Here is a 17488-nt window from a genome sequence, read left to right as displayed (position 1 = left end):
TAGGGCTCCAAAGGAAGCAGAACTCTTGGACTCTGTCCCCCTCTCTAGCTTATCTTATCATAGTGCTGTTTCTACTGATGCCCTACTCGGGGATTACCCTACCCCGTAAGCCCCATAAGCGCAGGCTCTATTTATTAGGGAGGACGTAACGCGCTTAATCAACATTTCTGGATGATGGTATTGGACCTCTTCTTCTTTCGGACGACAAGTTATTGGTGGTTCTGGATGACCACCTACAACCACGGGCACCGCGTAACCAGCCATGAACGCGGCTGTAGGACCCGACCACGGGGTGAGCAGCGTCCTCACATGCACCGGGCGAGCCTGCAGGGCTCACACCAGCTCTCCTTGGGCACAAAATCAAAGGACGGAACTTAGTCCTTTACTGCTCCAACCCCGGGCTGCCGCCGGCAGCCCGGCCTCCCCTGGGAACCCACTGGAAACGCAGACGTCCCGGCCCACGACGTGATCAGAGCCCACATCTGCAGAAGAACCGCAGGAGGCAGTGTGCGCGGTTCACGGGAGCCCTGCAGGGCCTCCAGGGAAGGAGCTACTAGCGGGTGCCAGTGGTGTCCCTTCCCCACCACGCCACTTTAATGCCATTTCTAAGCCAGAAAACAACCCATCACCACTTGGGACATCATTAGTGCAACAGGATTAATAAAACCAACGGGAAGATTACAAGTTAGAATTCACGCGGAAAAAAACCTAGAAGAATATAGGCTGGCCGTGGTTATCTCAGGGTGTGGAGTTTTGGGCAAGTTTTCGCTCTATTTAATATATTTCTATCACATTCGAAGTTTTAAAATTTTAATTTTCACCGATGAGCCTGAATTACTTTTATCACCAGGAAAAGAAAAATTTTAAGAACAACTCTTCATAAAATTCAACATAAATTACATTAGTAAGTGAAACAGTCAGCCCTTCGTGGGTAAAGCAGCTAACCACAGTCTTTTCCTCTTTCTGCCACTATCTCCCCCGGCCCCTGGACTCCTGCCCACTCCTGCTGCCTCACGTGGCCTCCAGGAGAAGCAAATGTCATTTTTACACAGCGGGAGCACTGAAATAGAAACACCTACTTGACCCCTCTCCCTTGCTGTTGCACGTTCCCTCGGCGGAGACCCCATCCACCACTGCTAAGACTTCGCTAAGGGAGCAAGTGGATTCCTGGAAGATACTGTCTTCCCACGGCAAAGTGGCAGCCACGTGCTTCCTCAGGAAGGGGAATTGGTGCTGTTGATCTTGTGTTGATACAGAAGACGTGCAGGGGTAACCAGTCCTTGGATGGGGAAAAAGTTAGAGTGGCCACGGGAAATACGCAGCCCAGCAAAGTCAAGTAGGATTCTAAATAAAATCATCAAAAATGGAATATTCCTCAGCCATTAGAAATGACAAATACCCACCATTTGCTTCGACGTGGATGGAACTGGAGGGTATGATGCTGAGTGAAATAAGTCAATCAGAGAAGGACAAACATTATATGGTCTCATTCATTTGGGGAATATAAATAATAGTGAAAAGGAATAAAGGGGAAAGGAGAAAAAATAAGTGGGAAATATCAGAAAGGGAGATGGAACATGAGAGACTCCTAACTCTGGGAAAGGAACTAGGGGTGGTGGAAGGGGAGGAGGGCGGGGGGTGGGGATGACTGGGTGACGGGCACTGAAGGGGGCACTTGATGGGGTGAGCACTGGGTGTTCTATATGTTGGCAAATTGAACACCAATAAAAAATAAATTTATTATTTAAAAAAATCATCAAAAAAAAATATCAGATGAAGTACCGGAGAATAATACCATCAATGCAAGCACTCTAGAAAAACAGATATTTGGCAGGAAAGAACTTCTTTGGGGATACCTTCCCAATCCTCAGAGCATCTGCTACACTGACCTGTGGACTCAACGGCGTGGCCATACAGGGTGAGAGAAGGAGGAAAGGGGGCGAAGAAGAAGGTCTCTGTTAAGGTGATAAATCCCAGAGTCATACGTTATCATACGCTGCAATAGCTGCCAGGGTCGTAAATCAGCTGTTAGCGTGTTCGACCTTTAAGTGGGCACATTTTCAGCCTGGGCAGTTCCTACTTACTTCCTTCTTCACCAAACGTGGGCTCTGACATTTACTGGTGTCGACCTTGGGCAAGCTCTTTGGTGCCTTACTTTTCTCATCCTTGATGTGGGGAAATGGTAAGAGAGCCACCTCAGAGGTCTGCTGGGAATGCTACATGATATAAAACGCTTACGGCAGTGCTAGGCCCACATGGAGCAAATATTATTGTCGCCAACATTATTAGTATTATCACCGGGACCAGATGAAGTCTCAAGGCCGCGGTGTGGGCGTCAGTCTCCATCACCTCTGAATGTTTCCAAATACTCACTTACTTCAAAGATGCCTGACTTCAGCTCTTGTTTCCACCACCTGGTGCTCATCACTATTCATCACGAAGCTCCCTCAGGCTAAGCCAACAGCAGAGCACCAAAGATTAGTGTTGAGGCTAACACCAGGTCAGCCTTATCTGAACAACTGGGGGACCACCACTGGGAAGCACGGCCATTGTCACTGGCAGACAGAGCAAGAGCTCTGAGATCTCAGACATGTCTCTGTGGACATCACCAGTACACACGCGGGCTGTGAGCTCGTTTCCCACATTTCTAGAATTTGTGGGCACCATCAAACAATGAGGGCTTCTCCTGTTTTGGGACCTGCCAACTTGTGAGGCAGCAGATAACCACTCCCCTGGTTGCAGGGCAGGTCCTGCTCTTTAAGACTCCACTCCCATCACCTTAGCTTGCAGCCAGGATGGGGCGGGGGTGGGGGCGATGGGGTCTCATCAAAGACCAGGCTGCAGAACCCAAGTTCCTTCATGGGTTTTTCTCTAGGTGGAAAGGACCAGATGTTGGAAAATGGTTTGTGATTCACTGCAAGTTTAAATTAAAAGAAGAAGAAGAAAAGAAGAAGAAGGAGAAGGAGAAGGAGAAGGAGAAGGAGAAGGAAGGAGGAAAGAAGAAGAAGAAGAAGAAGAAGAAGAAGAAGAAGAAGAAGAAGAAGAAGAAGAAGAAGAAGAAGAAGAAGAAAAAAGAAGAAGAAGAGAAGAAAAGAAGAAGAAGAAGAAGAAGAAGAAGAAGAAGAAGAAGAAGAAGAAGAAGAAGAAGAAGTCGAAGCTGCAGAGTGACATGTGGGATCCCCACTGGAAGGAAAGAAGGAAGGAAAGGAGGGAAGGAGGGAGGGAGGGAGGCAGGCAAAGAACAGGGGAGCGGGGAGGGGAGGAAGGAGACACTCGATGACTGGACTGAGCCCCGAGCCCCTGGAACCAAGGCCGGGGTGGCAGGGCCAATCCACAGTGCACAAAAATGAGGATCTCTCAGAAAGTTAAAACATTTTTTTCCCCATTAATTTTTCTTTTTACATTTTTCCACTGGTGGTCGTGTCGCGGTAGGCATGGATTATCTTTCATTTAAAAAGAACAGAAAGCGGCTAAATGCGACATCAAGCTGAAGCACACGTGACAGCTGGGTTCAGTGTCCGGAGCAGCCGTGGTCCCTTCACCCCGGCCCCGGCACCTGCTAGCCGAGGCGACCAGCGCCCACTGCCTGTCTGGCCAGCGTGGGGCCGTATGAGCACCTGCTTCCTCCCGCCACCACCTGAAGTAGGCTGTGCCCCCCTCCCCCGCGCAGACAGAGAGGGGCAGGAGGGCCTGACACCCGCCACCGGCCACGTCCAGACACCGAATGGCGCTCTGGCCGCACTGCCTGGCCCACCCTCTCCAGGGCCCCCCGCGTGTCCAGGCCGTGAAGCGTGTCCGGGGCCACACCGGCTCCGCAGCAGCGGGGAGCAACCGGATTCCAGGGCAGACCTCCTTCCAGATTCCCTTCGGGGCAGGACCGGCTCCCCCATCCCATTCCTGCTCCTCCTCACTCGGAGCCCCTGAGCACCCCAGCGTGGACCCACGACACTCCCGGCACATGGAACAAGCTTCTGGAATGAGCGAGTGAATTCGCAGGCAGTGCGCAGAGAGCACGGCCTCCTTCCAGCTTCTCGTCCGTCTGCTGCACCTCCACGCCTTTGCTTTGGGTAAGCCTTCCACCTCGTGCTTAATAAATGTCTCGTGAATTAATGAGTGAGTAAAATATGCCACATACGAGGTCAGAATAACTGGAGTCGGCGAAGAAGCATCAACCGCCTGAGCAAGGAGCGGTACAGGGTGGAGAACTCGAGTGGGCCAAACCCACAGCAAGAATCCAGAAGCCGCGAGGGGTTCCCAAGCCATGGAATACTTAGGAAACAGGCACAGATTGTAGTACAAAGAGTCTTAAAATGTGCCTTAAAATTGCACACCCATGGGATCCCTGGGTGGCTCAGCGGTTTGGCGCCTGCCTTCGGCCCAGGGCGAGATCCTGCAGTCCCGGGATCGAGTCCCACATCGGGCTCCCGGCATGGAGCCTGCTTCTCCCTCTGCCTGTCTCTCCCTCTCCCTCTCTCTCTGTGTCTACCGCGAATAAATAAATAAAATCTTTAAAAAAAAAATTGTGCACCCATGACCTTCTAGAAGAAAGTAACCCGCTATGAATAAGGATAAAACTTTCATAAACTGTTGGCCGAAGTACTGAGGTGGGTGGACATTCATTACAAGCTTTAATTTGTAAACACTTCCACATAGCAATTCCACTTCTAGAAATGTACCCCGAAGTCTGTTCTCAAGCCCAAAGACACCCCCCGTCTTCATGAAAGCAGTTAACTCCCTAAGTAACCCCAAAAGGTGGTTGCTCCCCACTGCATCCCAGTACTACAACTAACCCACCGCAAAGCACTCGCTGCTTTTTCAGAACTACAAGGCTTACTAATTTAGGAACTCCTGTACTATTTTTAAAATGTTCTAGTAGCAATTAGCAGCTGTCAGCTCCCTGGGCTCAGCTCTCTCTGAGGCCAGTAAACAGCACTAGGAGCCCAACGGGGCGGTGGGAAGACCAGAGGAGGAAACAAACATTATGTAGAGAAATAGAAAAGATCAGCAGGGTGCGTCTTCTCATTCAATGCGGTTTCTCCCGAAGCATTTTTTGTTGATCAGCGTGTACAGAACCTAAAATCTTCTGGGCTGTTCCTACGTATGTTTTATTAGTTCCTCATGTGCTATTTTAGTACAGTTTAGTCTACAAAGGTGTCCCTTTTCTGAGGGTTTTAATGAGTAAACATAGCATGCTACATAGTATTTATTTATTTATTTTTTTACCAGTTCAGAATTATTTTGGGTGGAGAAAACCTGATACAGATTCACAGGGAAACAGACACGCAGTGGTGGGACCTCACAGTTAAGTGATCGGTAGATGCGGTCACCGTCTGACTACAAGACATAGGTGGTCTTTCATGCGTATTTTAGTAGCTATCTCAATGGTTAGTTTCGTATGACATTAAAGTAATCGAAAATACATTAGAAAAAAAAAAGAGATTGTTTGTATAGACGATTGGAACCTGAACTCAAATTTAGGGGCAACCTGAAAACAGACGGGAATGTGTTCTCACTTGTTCTAGCCAGAGGACTCCAGATGCCTACGAGGAGTCTGGCTCTCTGCAGCAGACAGCCTTGTTTCGGCAAGTTCCCCAGGTCTTCTCCGCCCTCTCAAGGATACACATCTCCAAGGGTTGAGGGGTTGGGCATGGGCACAAGTCCGAGGGCCCCACAGGGCGCCTGGACCAAAGCGGTGGCCTTGTCCAGATCAGACTCTACGCTCTGAGCCCATCCCTTGGCCCAATCATGCTTGACTCCGCCTCTGGTGGGAGCAGCCCACAGCGTACATCGACAGACGGAAGGAGAAACCTCACACGCCCGGACAGCCAGCCCTGAGGAGGCAGATCCTGGCCCGCCCTGCCATCCCAACCCACAGGCCGGTCGGTGAAACAGCCGCGCCCTAAGGACCCCGCCGCATGCAGGACTCCCCTCGTCGAGGCCGATGAGAGCCAAACTGAGACCAGAAAGTGGAGGGGGTTCCAGGGCCCCGGGGGGCGGGGGTGGTAGTTAGTGCTCAACGGGGACAGAGCTTCAGTTTGGGAGGATGAGGAGCTCTGGAGGCGGGGGCTGCGCCGCGGCGTGCACACACCTGGGTACGGCTACGGGCGGTATGAATGGGACATTGCACATCACGCGTGTTTTACCCCCAAACGAGGAAAGGGAACTCACCTTTGAAGTTGCCGATGTAAAGGCCCGGCAGGATCTGCGGGGAGACAGAGCACACGTGAGTGTCGCAGCCCCGACTGCGGGGGCCCCCACCGCCCCCCACCCCAGCCAGCCCAGGACCCAGCATCCGCTCCCCCGTGGGAGCCCCGACCCTGAGGACCAGGACCGGCCAGCGTCCCTCACGGACCCCTCGTGCTCCCTGTCATTCAGAGTCCAGTGCCACCCCAGGGTCAGGCCTCCGTCCCTCCCGGCCACCCGTCCCCTCCACCCCTGCTCTGCTCCGCCTATCCTCCAGCTCCAGCAAAGCTCGCCGTGCTGGGGTCCCCGCATCCCGCAGCTGAGGTCCCGCTGCCCTGGCCCCCGGGCCCTAGCTCTGGCCCACACTCTGGAGACGCCCCGTCCCGAGCCCAGAGCCTGGGGCAGGCCCTGGTCTCAGCACTCAACGTCCTGGGTAGCCCAGCAGTGCTATGTCATGGGGGCAGCTAGGTACAGGGGGTGTCTCCCCTGCCAGACCAGGGAGCTCTGGACAGCACAGCAGTCGCAACCTGTCCCTGGATGCTGTGCACGCGGCTCCGGCCCAGGGCTCCCCGACTACTGCGCAGAGGGGTTGCTGAGTGCAGGGTGAGCTGGCCAAAGGCGCAAGTCAGTAAGAACAGACACTCGCCCCAGAGCGTCCGGTTCTCCTAAGGCACAGGTTCTCAGACGAGACAACCCAGTAGAGAGTGGGGCTCCGACCCCGACACAGCTGAGAATCCAGGGACAACCTTCGACTCCCGAAAACCTCAACTACTAGTAGCCTCCTGTTGATTGGGAGCCTGCCCCATAGCCTATTCGCACACGCCCTGCATGTTACTCGTGTTACACACCGTACTCTTACAATAAAGGGAGCTGAAGGAAGGGACGTGTCATTAAGAAAATATTAAGGAAGAGGAAATACATGTAGAAAAGTCCTCGGGTGAGTGGACCCGGTAGCTCACACCCGTGTCGTTCAAGGATCGGCTGTAGTCCAGGACACCAGGCAAGACCCGGGAGTGAGCAGGGCTGGGGGTGCGTGATCATCCTGACTCCCTGAGTACTCAGAGGGGAGAAGTGAGTTTGGAGGGTGCCCTGTGGGGCGGAGTCACATCCATGACCGAAGTCAGAGCACCGAGGCAGGCCAGGTCAGCTCTGGACCTCGGAACATGTGAGACCGTATCTCAGAGGAAAACACTAGTGTCCACTGCCAAGGACTAGAACATTTGACGGGTCTTTCTCAAAACACAATCAGTCTTTGGGATTCTCCCGGGAGGAAGGGTGGAGTGAACACTACATTGTTCCTGTTTTAAAACATGAGAACAATGCAAGTGCATCTTGGATGCGGATCAAACTGATGTTCTCTGGCAGCTCTTGGCTGCGGAGAGCTCCTTCGTGTGCAAGCTCCCATTCTCCAGGGTCTCTCTACCCTTATTAGGAGGCGCCGTTAGATACTAAGGGGCATCGTCACCACAAGGCCCTCTCGGCTGACAGTAAGAGACTTCCTCTTTGACCAAGAGCCTTCCTCTTGACCAGGCTTCATCCTTGGCCTGCACGTTAGCAAAGAATCCTGCTAAGTCAGTTTATCAAGAATCCTCCCACTCTTGATACCCAATCAAGCTCATCTTCCTCCACCCTTGATACCTAATCAAGTTTTCAGTCATTTCCCATCCTCCCCTTCCCTTGCTTGTTGGCTATGAATCCCCGCTTGCTCCTGTTTACTGAGAGCTGAGTTCTCTCACTTGCAGTAGTATCTCCCCTGCTGCAATAGCTTCAAATAAAATATTCCTTGCCATGTTTAGCGAACGTCAGAATAATTTTTCTTTTATGACATTGACCACAGATGGCTACAGATTCATACAACCGACAGCTATGATGCACCACAACATGAGCATGTGTATTTGCCCAAATCACAGAAAGTATAACAGCAGGTGAATGGTTTACTGATTTCTATCACACATGGGCATCATGCTGGGCACTCAGGATACAGATGAGATGTGACGGACAGAGACCAGGGAGGAGGGATAGAGGGGGATGCCAAAGGCCTACTTCCCTTGTGGAGCTTCTTGCCTAGGGAAGGAGGAGGTTACTTGACCACTCTGGGGTCCCCAAGGATTTGCAGGAGGCAGTGACACTTAAGGGACCTGAAGTTCAGGAGCAGTGGGCCAGGAGAGAGGAAAGGACAGGCAGGGGAGCTGTGGAAACCACCAGTGCAGAGAAAGAAGATCAATCTCTACCAGAAGAGAGCGTGAGGGAGGCAGAGACACAGCACGGAAGAACAGGGAGCGGTGGTCCGGGCTGTGGACCAGGCTGCATGCAGCAAACACAGGCAGCCAGGAAAGGCTGTCAGCGTCTAAACTGAGTGCCGGGATCCCTGGGTGGTGCAGCGGTTTAGTGCCTGCCTTTGGCTCAGGGCACGATCCTGGAGACCTGGGATCGAATTCCACGTCGGGCTCCCGGTGCATGGAGCCTGCTTCTCCCTCTGCCTGTGTCTCTGCCTCTCTCTCTCTCTCTGTGTGACTATCATAAATAAAAAAAAAATAAAAAAATAAAAAAAAAAAAGTTGAACAGAAAGTGAAAACAAATAAAGCTACTTTATTTAAAAAAATAAATAAATAAATAAATAAATAAATAAATAAATAAATAAACTGAGTGCCACTGAGATGATTAAGATGTGTGGGGCCATGAGAAAGATATTTTCATATATTTTTATTTAGTATATCTCAGAAATAGAGGAAGGGTAAAGTTGAGTATGCAGCCAAGGCCTTCTCATCTCTCCCACGGCACCTCCTCTCCCTTCCCTCGTGCCTCTCTCTGCCCAGTGGGTTGCAAAGTCCTAGCACAGTCCTGACGCCTTGGCCCACAGTCACCACCCCAGGTCAGAAAGCCTCGGTTGATGTATGGGCCAGAGCAAAATCCATTGAACTTCTCTGTCCCATCAAATTAGTTTCATAATGTCATATTCTCACTGGGTTATTTTCCAGATAATGTTGAGGAGCAAACCCTTTCCCAAGAAGATGAAAGCCAAAACTGAAGTTCAACTGGAAATTTCAAGCTGGCTTCCACAGGATGGCTCCAACTTACCTGAAAGATTTCTCCATTTCTCTCCAATCTGCAGGCCAAGCCAAGTGACCCCATTGCCCAATACCCCCTACTGGTCCTCCATGGCAATATCACATTTCTTTGCTCTCAATATTCTCTTTAAATAGACAAGTGATCCCCACTGTTTGAAGTCCCCCATCCTCCCTGGCTATACTAAAAAATTATAAACCCCGTAATAGACAATTATTTCATTGGTTTCCTAGCCTCTGAAGCCCTTTCCTATATTTGAGGAATTTCCCCTTACTTTAGAGTCTTAGTGGGAAGCAGACCCAGCTCTCACTACAGAAGACTGCTTGCATTGGCCTTCGCTGCGGTGAAATGGAAATGTGGCCTAAGTGCAGCAGGTCTCCACAGCTGCCCTAGACCAGAATCCAGAGATAACCCACGGTATTTTCTCCCTCAACAGGGGCAGGGCTGGGCACACATCCAGAACTCAACAATAACAGCAGCAGTATCTTGGGGAAGCCCCAGAAACACTCTTACCAGATCATTTCTAGGATCTGTTTCTGGCAGGGGAGCCTTAACCTGGTTCTCCGGCCTTCCTGCCATCCTACCTACTGTACCCAAAGCAGCTGCCTTTGGGTTTTGTTGCTTACAACCACTGACCCTGATGTAGGCCTTTTAACCCAGAAAAAAATGCATGAATGCAAATAAGCTGGACAGACAGACCTTCGGGCAAGTCAGAGACCAGCAGAGTCCTTCCCACCTTGTAAGCAGCAGCCCCGCTGGCACTCCCAGAACCAGTTAGAGATCCCTCCAGCAGGAGACTCCTCCTTCCCCTGGACCCTACCCCCACTTCATTAAGCACTTACTTCTACTCCTCAATAGCTCCCCAATTTGTTTGCTCCCCTTGAAACTTTTGTGCAGTATCTTTGTTCAGCTTCTTAGCGCCTCCCCTCTGACTTGCTGTAACAGCCTCCTAAAGATCTCCCTATCTTCAGACCCGTCCCTCCAAAGGAATCCTCAACATGCCTCCAAGTGCAGAGTTGACTATATAAGTCTTCAGATTAAAATCTTTTAGGGTGTGGCTGGGTGGTTGGTTAAGCAACTGCCTTTGGCTCAGCTCATGATCCTGGGGGCCTGGGATCAAGCCCTGCATCAGGCTTTCTGCTCGGGAAGGAGTCTGCTCCCTCTGCCCCTCCTCCCACTCATGCTCCCTCTCAAATAAATACATAAAATCTTAAAAACAAAAACCCTTTTTAGGGTTCCAAGTAGCCATCACCATGTAACCTAAATCTGGCACTTGAGCAAGTGAGACCTTCAAGTACTGATGTTGCTATGTCTGCAGCCTCAGCCCCATGCCTACCTCTTTCTCCAAACTTCCCCATTGCTGACATGACCACACAAAGATGCAGGGTGAGACCCCCAATTCCAGCACCCAGATTTTAAGGGGAAAAGCCCAATTTTCAACTGCTATGAACTACATTTAAAAAACCCAAAACCTTAAGTATTGTGGTAGACAAATAAATACATCTGCAAACCAACTATAACCCACAGACATCTGGTTTATGACCTTTATCTGCCGCCTGCATCACATCTGTATGTTTTCTCTGAACTTGGATGGTTCTCTCTTGATTGGTAGGTACTGAAGTAAATGTTTCTTCAATGAATAAATGCTCAAGGAGAGAATGTGATAGGGTGGGAGGAGGTGGAGCAAGGAAGAGAGAAATATGAAAAACAATATGAGTAAAGCCTAAGAAATCAAACTTTGCCCCTTTCGGTCCTGGGCAGGTTCCCACTGGGGTCAGTGGTGGCCACACCAGTAGCACAGGGGCCAGTGGTGGAGGAGAGCAGAATCCTGAAGGTATGCCAGGGCAGAGTCCTGGCAAAGACAGAGGCTTAAACTTACTAAAATCAAAGAGCCAACTTAACTAAAAATCATTTAGGATGCACATTTTTGTATGCATTTAAATTTTTTTTTAATTTTTCAATCCTTTATTTAAATTTCAGTTAGCTAACATACAGTGTAATAGTCGTTTCAGATGTAGAATTTGGTGATTTATCCCTCACATCCAACACCTGATGCCCATCACAAGTGCCTCCGTAGGGCCCACCGCGTACCTCACCCATCCCCCACCCACCTCCCCTCCAGCATCCTTCGCTTTGTTCTCTAGAGTTAAGAGTCTGTTTTCTGGTTTGCCTCTCTTCCCCCGCCCCCCATGTTCATCTGTCTTGTTTCTTAAATTCCACATATGCAAAAAGAAGGCAGAGCTATGTCAGTAAACTTTAAACTCCATTTTCAAGCCCAGTAGAGTAAGCTAGTGTTTCAAGGGCCGGAAATAGAAAACGAATGGCTCAATCCTAGTTTCTATAGTTTTTTTCCATACAGAATTACAAAATAAGATAAAGAAAGCTGGCCATTGGCAGAGAGACAAATTACATTTTTTTGTTTTTAAGAAGAAAAGCCCCATGAATATTTAAACCTCTAGTCTAGTCAGCTTCCTAATTCAAGTTTGAAACTCAAAAAATTAAAAATTAAAAAAAACTCAAAAACTTTGACCCATCCACTTCCCTGATGTGATTGTTGCTGGTAATCCTTAAGTACAGAGAAAGAGAAAATGAAATGAAATGAAATGAAGTCCTTTTCCAGCAGAAAGACAGCGTAGAGAGGGACCACGGACGAGCAGAGCGTTGGCCTAGGACAAAGCTGCTAATGGGTCAGCCAGTCGTGAGGCCCGAACTCAAGCCAGAAGAACACGAGGGGGTGAAACCACTACCCCTGGGAGGAAAGGAGAACATAGATCAAGGGGGGAAGCCTGTGCACGCAGTTTGGACATGTTCGGGAATATTGTTTGACTCAAAGATCGGGACAAGCAAATCGCCCTAATCACCTCCGGGCCTCGGGAATATGCGCGTCCTTCCCGTGTGCGGAGGCTGGGCCTCCTCCCTTGCCCACCGCGTGGCTCCCAAGAGACGGCAGCTCCTGCGAAGTCTTTCCTGACCACCTTCCCTGAAGCCCTCCAACAATACCCCCTTGTTATTCTCTTCACCGTATTCATGAGTACTTAAAATCATTTTATTATTTGCTTGCTTTTTTGATTGACCTTGAGGCGGGGGTGTGTCTACTGTGTTTCCTGCTCTGTCTCAAAAGCCTGTCACTGCGTCTGGCACATGAGGACATAATAAAGGTGAAGGAACACAGCATGAACTGCCATGGAAGAGGCTCTCTAGCACGCTGCTCGTCAAAAAGTCTCTTGTTTTCTGATAAAAGACTGTCTGGAAGTAGGAAACGGAGGCAGACTCCTGCAGAGAAATACTGAGACGACGCCAAAGATTCTCCTTGGTTAACGGCTCCTCTTGATCGACACCCTCCACGTCCACACTATACTAACTATCCGGGCAGAAATGCTTGAAATCAAATCTCCCGCCACAAAAAAACAAAAAAAAACAAAACAAAAAACAAACAAAAAAAAAAAACAAAAAACACTTATGAACAAAAGAATACTGCTTCTAAGGGAAGCAAATATTTTGAGTTTTTTCAACATTTCTCTTCGTGCTTCAGGATGTCATGGAACCTAATACTACCCAACAGATTTAAGAGATAAATTCCTGATCATGCAGCTTTACAAGGTTGGGGGGAGGGTAATCTCAATTCTTCCTAGGTCAGAAAGAACTTTCTGGGTCTCAAAGCTAGGAATGAGGGGGAGAACTTCGGTGGGTTCTATGAAGAGTTAAATGTTACAGACTGTCTTAATGTCATTTGACCATGGACTTAGCCAATTTGCATTTTCAAAAGGAAGAATCTGATAATACTCTTGAGGCACCTGGTGGCTCAGTGAGTTGAGCATCTGACTCTTTATTTCACTCGAGGTCATCATCTCAGGGTTGTTGGGATCGTGCCCCATTTCAGGCTCTGTGCTCAGCACGAGTCTGCCTTAGGCTCTCTCTCTCTCTCTCTCTGGACCTGCCCCCACTTGCCTCTCAAAAAAAACAAAAAAAAAAAAAAGAGGCATCTGAGAACACCCTTGTACGTACTTAAAACACTGAGAATACTCTTGTATGCACTTAGAATACTGCTTTAAGCATCTGTTCCTTCAGTATGAAATAAAACTATAATAGTGAAAAGAGAAAACATCCAGAACACAGTATAGAGGACAGAGGACAGAGATTACGAGCACGGAGCAGTCTGTGTGTACAGCTGCATACCCGGTGTGCTCACCTCCCACAGAGGAACTCCTCTGTAGGCCGCCTTGGGCCAGCATGACAGGTTGTTCCTGTCTTTCACATTCATTTCCCAGCACAGGCTCTAGCACGGTGCCTTGACAATAGCAGGTGTTCGATAATATAATTTGATGAACGGGTGGATGGACAGATGAATAAATTATGAAGGTGGCCAAGTCAGGTGCTGTCACATGGGAACAGCTGCATTAATAGCACAAGGATGTCTAACCTTTCAACCCCTCGCCATATAAAAACAGCACTTCTCAACCTTTAAGGGCCTATTCACCTTTTGATATTCCAGTTCTAGATCACCCAGACCTTCTCCTCTGAGGGGAGAAGCCTAAGCCAGGGCTGTCAATGGGGGACACGCCTACCCTCCAGGGTACATCCGGGAATTCCCGGAGATATTTTTGGTTGTCTCAATAACAAGGGGACGGTGCTACTGGTGACTAATGAGTAGAGGCTTGGAATGTTGCCCAACCTCCTACAATGCACAAAAGTTGGTCACCCTTAGCAAAGGGAAACTTAGGAACTAAACAATGTAGATTTTTCTTCGGACTGCTGCAAGTGTAGCAGTTTTTGTCCCCATGGAGGACGTCCTCATCAATACAGTCCAGCCTCTTGTGTGCAGAACCTCATGTCCATCTCAGTTAGGTGGACACAGCATATTGCACAAGCGATGTAAGGGAATGAGGTTCCTGTGTTCGGGCCGATTAAAGATGAGGGGGAAGTAGAGAGAGCCCAGCAGTTGTGATCTCTTATTTTTTGGTCTCATATCACGTGCATACAGCTTATAAAATCTAAGCTTCACCGTAACCGTGGGAAGTCACTGTCCCCCCTCTCTGTGCACACTGGGAAATGGACCCTCAGAGAGATTAAGTAACATGACGAAGGTCCTAATGGTACGTTTGAAACCTCGTTCCTGTTGATTGCGAAGGTAGCAGAAAACTTTCTTTTGTGCTAGGATGGCAGTTCATCCCAAGTGAATTCTTAAGAGTCTGAAAAGCTACCTGAAACAGCTCCCCACAGCTTCAAATTAATCGAAAAATAGTAAGAGCCACCTTCTCTCTTCCTTCATGCTTGACACTCATGCAGAGGACCAAAAGGCAGGCGACTAAAAGAATCCTTGATTGCTTTCTGTGCGATTCCCAAACAGATCCTCCGAACTGGCCAAAATTGTAATCACTAATGAGTTTATGGTACATCAGGCCCTATTTTGAGACTTCGCCACACAGAGTAACTCATTTGATCTTCATCATAACTCCATGAAGTCGGGGCTGTTATTTTCATCCGTGTTTTACAGATGAGGCACACAGAGTTTGCGTGACCGGCCCAAAGTCACTCAGCTGGTAAGTGGCAGAGCCTGGACTCGAAGCCAGGTGGTCTGGCTCCTAGCCGCAATGCAGGGCGCCTCACTATGCTGCTAAAGATCAACCCAGCAAGTGTCTCTAGTGGGATTAGGGTTAAACTAAACAGCCTGTTGCATGCAAATACCATGTTTCTGTGGAGTCTTTGAAAACTCCCAGCTGAGTCAACATTCTCTCAAGGGTTTGAACCCCCTACTCTTTTGGGTGAGGACCTACAGTGGAAATTTCTATCCTCACTGTCATCTAATTCACCTTAAATACTATAAAACCTCATTAAAAACAACTTTTTTTTTTCTAGTCTAAAAACCTAGTCTGTCTAGCCAAGCATTGTATCAGAGAAACATGCCCCAAATCCTTCTCCATGTGCATGTTTTTATCTTGATCATCCTGAATTCATGATCTAATTGTGGTCTGAAGGAAGTGTTGCCACTCTAGGCCGGATGTGAGGGCCCTGTGGATCCAACACCTTAACCCCTCACTGACTGCTGGGGTTGGTTCACCTCATCCAGAACCCAGCTCCCCAGGCTGAAGGCCTCTTCTTTCCTCACTGCCCTGTGTCCTCCAAAAGGCATCCTGCCTGCTGGAAATCGAGCTGTCCCTGGATTTCATAAGAAACCTGCTTGTGCCAGTGGAAGGCAAACACTGCAACTGGCTCAGCCTCTGGTCTCCATCAAAGGTTCTATGAAGGGCCGTGCCGTTTACCGCTGTACCCCCCCTCTGCCCTCCCGACTAGCACAGCCGCTGGCTAATAGGAGGTACACGATCAATATTTCTTAATGACATCTCTAAATCTGTTGTTTCTGCTTCTCTACATTAGACTTAGTGACTCTATTTACAATACAAGATGATTACGACAATAACAGCAAGGAATTTATTACTTTCTTTGAAAAGTAAACATCATGACATGAATATGACTGGTTTTGCTGAAAAGCCTTGATGTTGAACCCTTAGGCAATCACTCATATTCCTATGTTCTTTGAATCATAATATAAAAATACTACAAATTAAATGCTGAAAGAGGTGGAGAGTGAACAGCTCAAGTGAAGAAAACTGTAGAAAGAGCAAGACAAAAACTGAGATGTGACTGCAAGTCCACAAATTTGTGGAAGCACCTTTATTTTTTCTGTTTTCATTTAATAAGCAGAGGGTTCATGGTGTTGATGGTTTTCAGTGTTAATGGAGACATAATGCAGCTATTTATCTGAGAGAAATAGCCCGTTTCCAATCTTAGTCTCGGCTCCCCATCCCACCCCACCCGCAAAAAAACCCACACAAGGACTATAATTCTGGTTACCAGCAAGCCTCAGATGTGGAGGCCCAAATCACACAGCAGTTCACCCATAAACTGAGTCTCCAGAACACAATGAACATGATGTGGGCAGGTGAGAAAAGCCAACTGGGTTCGCAGGGTTACCGGCGAAGGCACTGTCCCCCCAACCCTAACTTCTCACACTTGCACTCCAGCTGAAAGAACCAAAGCAGCGTGGATCCCAGCGCAGAGGTGAAGGAAAGGAGGGAAAGGAAGGAGGAAGGCGAGCCAGGCAGGGGTGTATCCGCCAAGCAAGGGCCGGCTCCCCGTGGGGATGTGTGTGAGGGGAATAGAACCGGAGCAGACAAGAAGGTAGAAACTGATTTTTGGTCTAGGAGCATGTAAAGGCCTGTGAAGAGGCACCTGCATTGGATGAGTGCTTTTCGGCAGTGTTGTCTCGCCCCTGGTACCAGCAGGGCCAGGCCCGAAAATCTGTAACCCTGGGGTCCGCGTGGACACGCAGCTCGGGCCGCCCTCCCTGCAAGGGCTGAAACCCGGCGTCCTCGCTGTCGGGAAGGACAGCCTAGCTCACAGCCTGGGAGAGGGGCTCTGGGGAACCGAGGCCGGGGCGCGGCCCGACAGCGCCGCCAGGCTCGGAGCAGTGCGGGTTCTGGGTCAGGCCGCGGCCCAAGCAGGTCGCCAGCAGGTCGCCAGCAGCCCGCCAGCAGGTCGCCAGCAGCCCGCCAGCAGCCCGCCAGCAGGTCGCCAGCAACTCACCAGCAGGTCGCCAGCAGGTCCCAGGAGGAGGAGCGAGCCCTGGGTCGGTTTTCTCCGCACCGCCGCCCCTGCGACCTGACATCTCAGGACTTAGCTGTTACCTGGCAACTGCTTTGTCCACGCTATGTTTTTTGTTTTTTGTTTTTAAATGTGGGAGAAAGAGGAAATTACAGAGAAGACACCTATGTGCTCCAGTTTACTGATAACGTGGGCGGTGATGCTTCGAGAGCCGAGCTTGGGAGTGGGGGTGGGGGGTGGGGGGAGAAACCGCAGCCCCTCGGGGCTCAGCTGGGGTGTAGACGGAGCGCGCCTGGACGCCCGCAAAGGGCTCGTCGAGGGTGCACAGCTCGGCGCCAGGGCAGGGCGGGGCGCGGGAGGGGGGCCTGGAAAGGGCCACGGGCTCCGCGCCGCCCCTCCCGCCGCCGCAGGGGGCGCACCTGCCGGGGCCGCCGTCCGAGGGCCGCGGGCAGCGCGTTGGGCCGCAGCGGGGCTCCCGGGGCCGCCGAGCAGGGCCCCCCCAGCGCGAACGAAAGAAAGGCACGTTACCTTGTTCATCCCATTGCCCATGGCGGCCGGCCGCGAGCTCTAGCACCCCGGGCACGAGGTCGCGGGCTCACCGGGGCCACTACACCGGGAGGGGCGGGGCGAGCTCGTG

The 17488-nt window shown here is 50.1% G+C and overlaps 1 protein-coding gene across 2 annotated transcripts in view; it reads right to left on the bottom strand.

Annotated features, from left to right (window-relative positions):
* DUSP22 (dual specificity phosphatase 22) overlaps positions 1-17488 on the bottom strand; it is a 55870-nt gene extending 38382 nt beyond the window's left edge. For both annotated transcript variants that reach the window (XM_038583997.1, XM_038583999.1), the window contains exons 1-2: positions 17380-17488; positions 6169-6202 (exon numbers count right to left, since the gene is read on the bottom strand). In XM_038583997.1, the coding sequence (XP_038439925.1) occupies positions 6169-6202; positions 17380-17400 (55 nt within the window). In that variant the 5' untranslated portion in view covers positions 17401-17488. The remainder of the gene's footprint in view (positions 1-6168; positions 6203-17379) is intronic.

Source organism: Canis lupus, chromosome 35, assembly GCF_011100685.1.
Source record: "Canis lupus familiaris isolate Mischka breed German Shepherd chromosome 35, alternate assembly UU_Cfam_GSD_1.0, whole genome shotgun sequence".
Lineage (NCBI taxonomy): Eukaryota > Metazoa > Chordata > Mammalia > Carnivora > Canidae > Canis > Canis lupus.
This window is presented reverse-complemented; position numbering and strand designations above follow the sequence as displayed.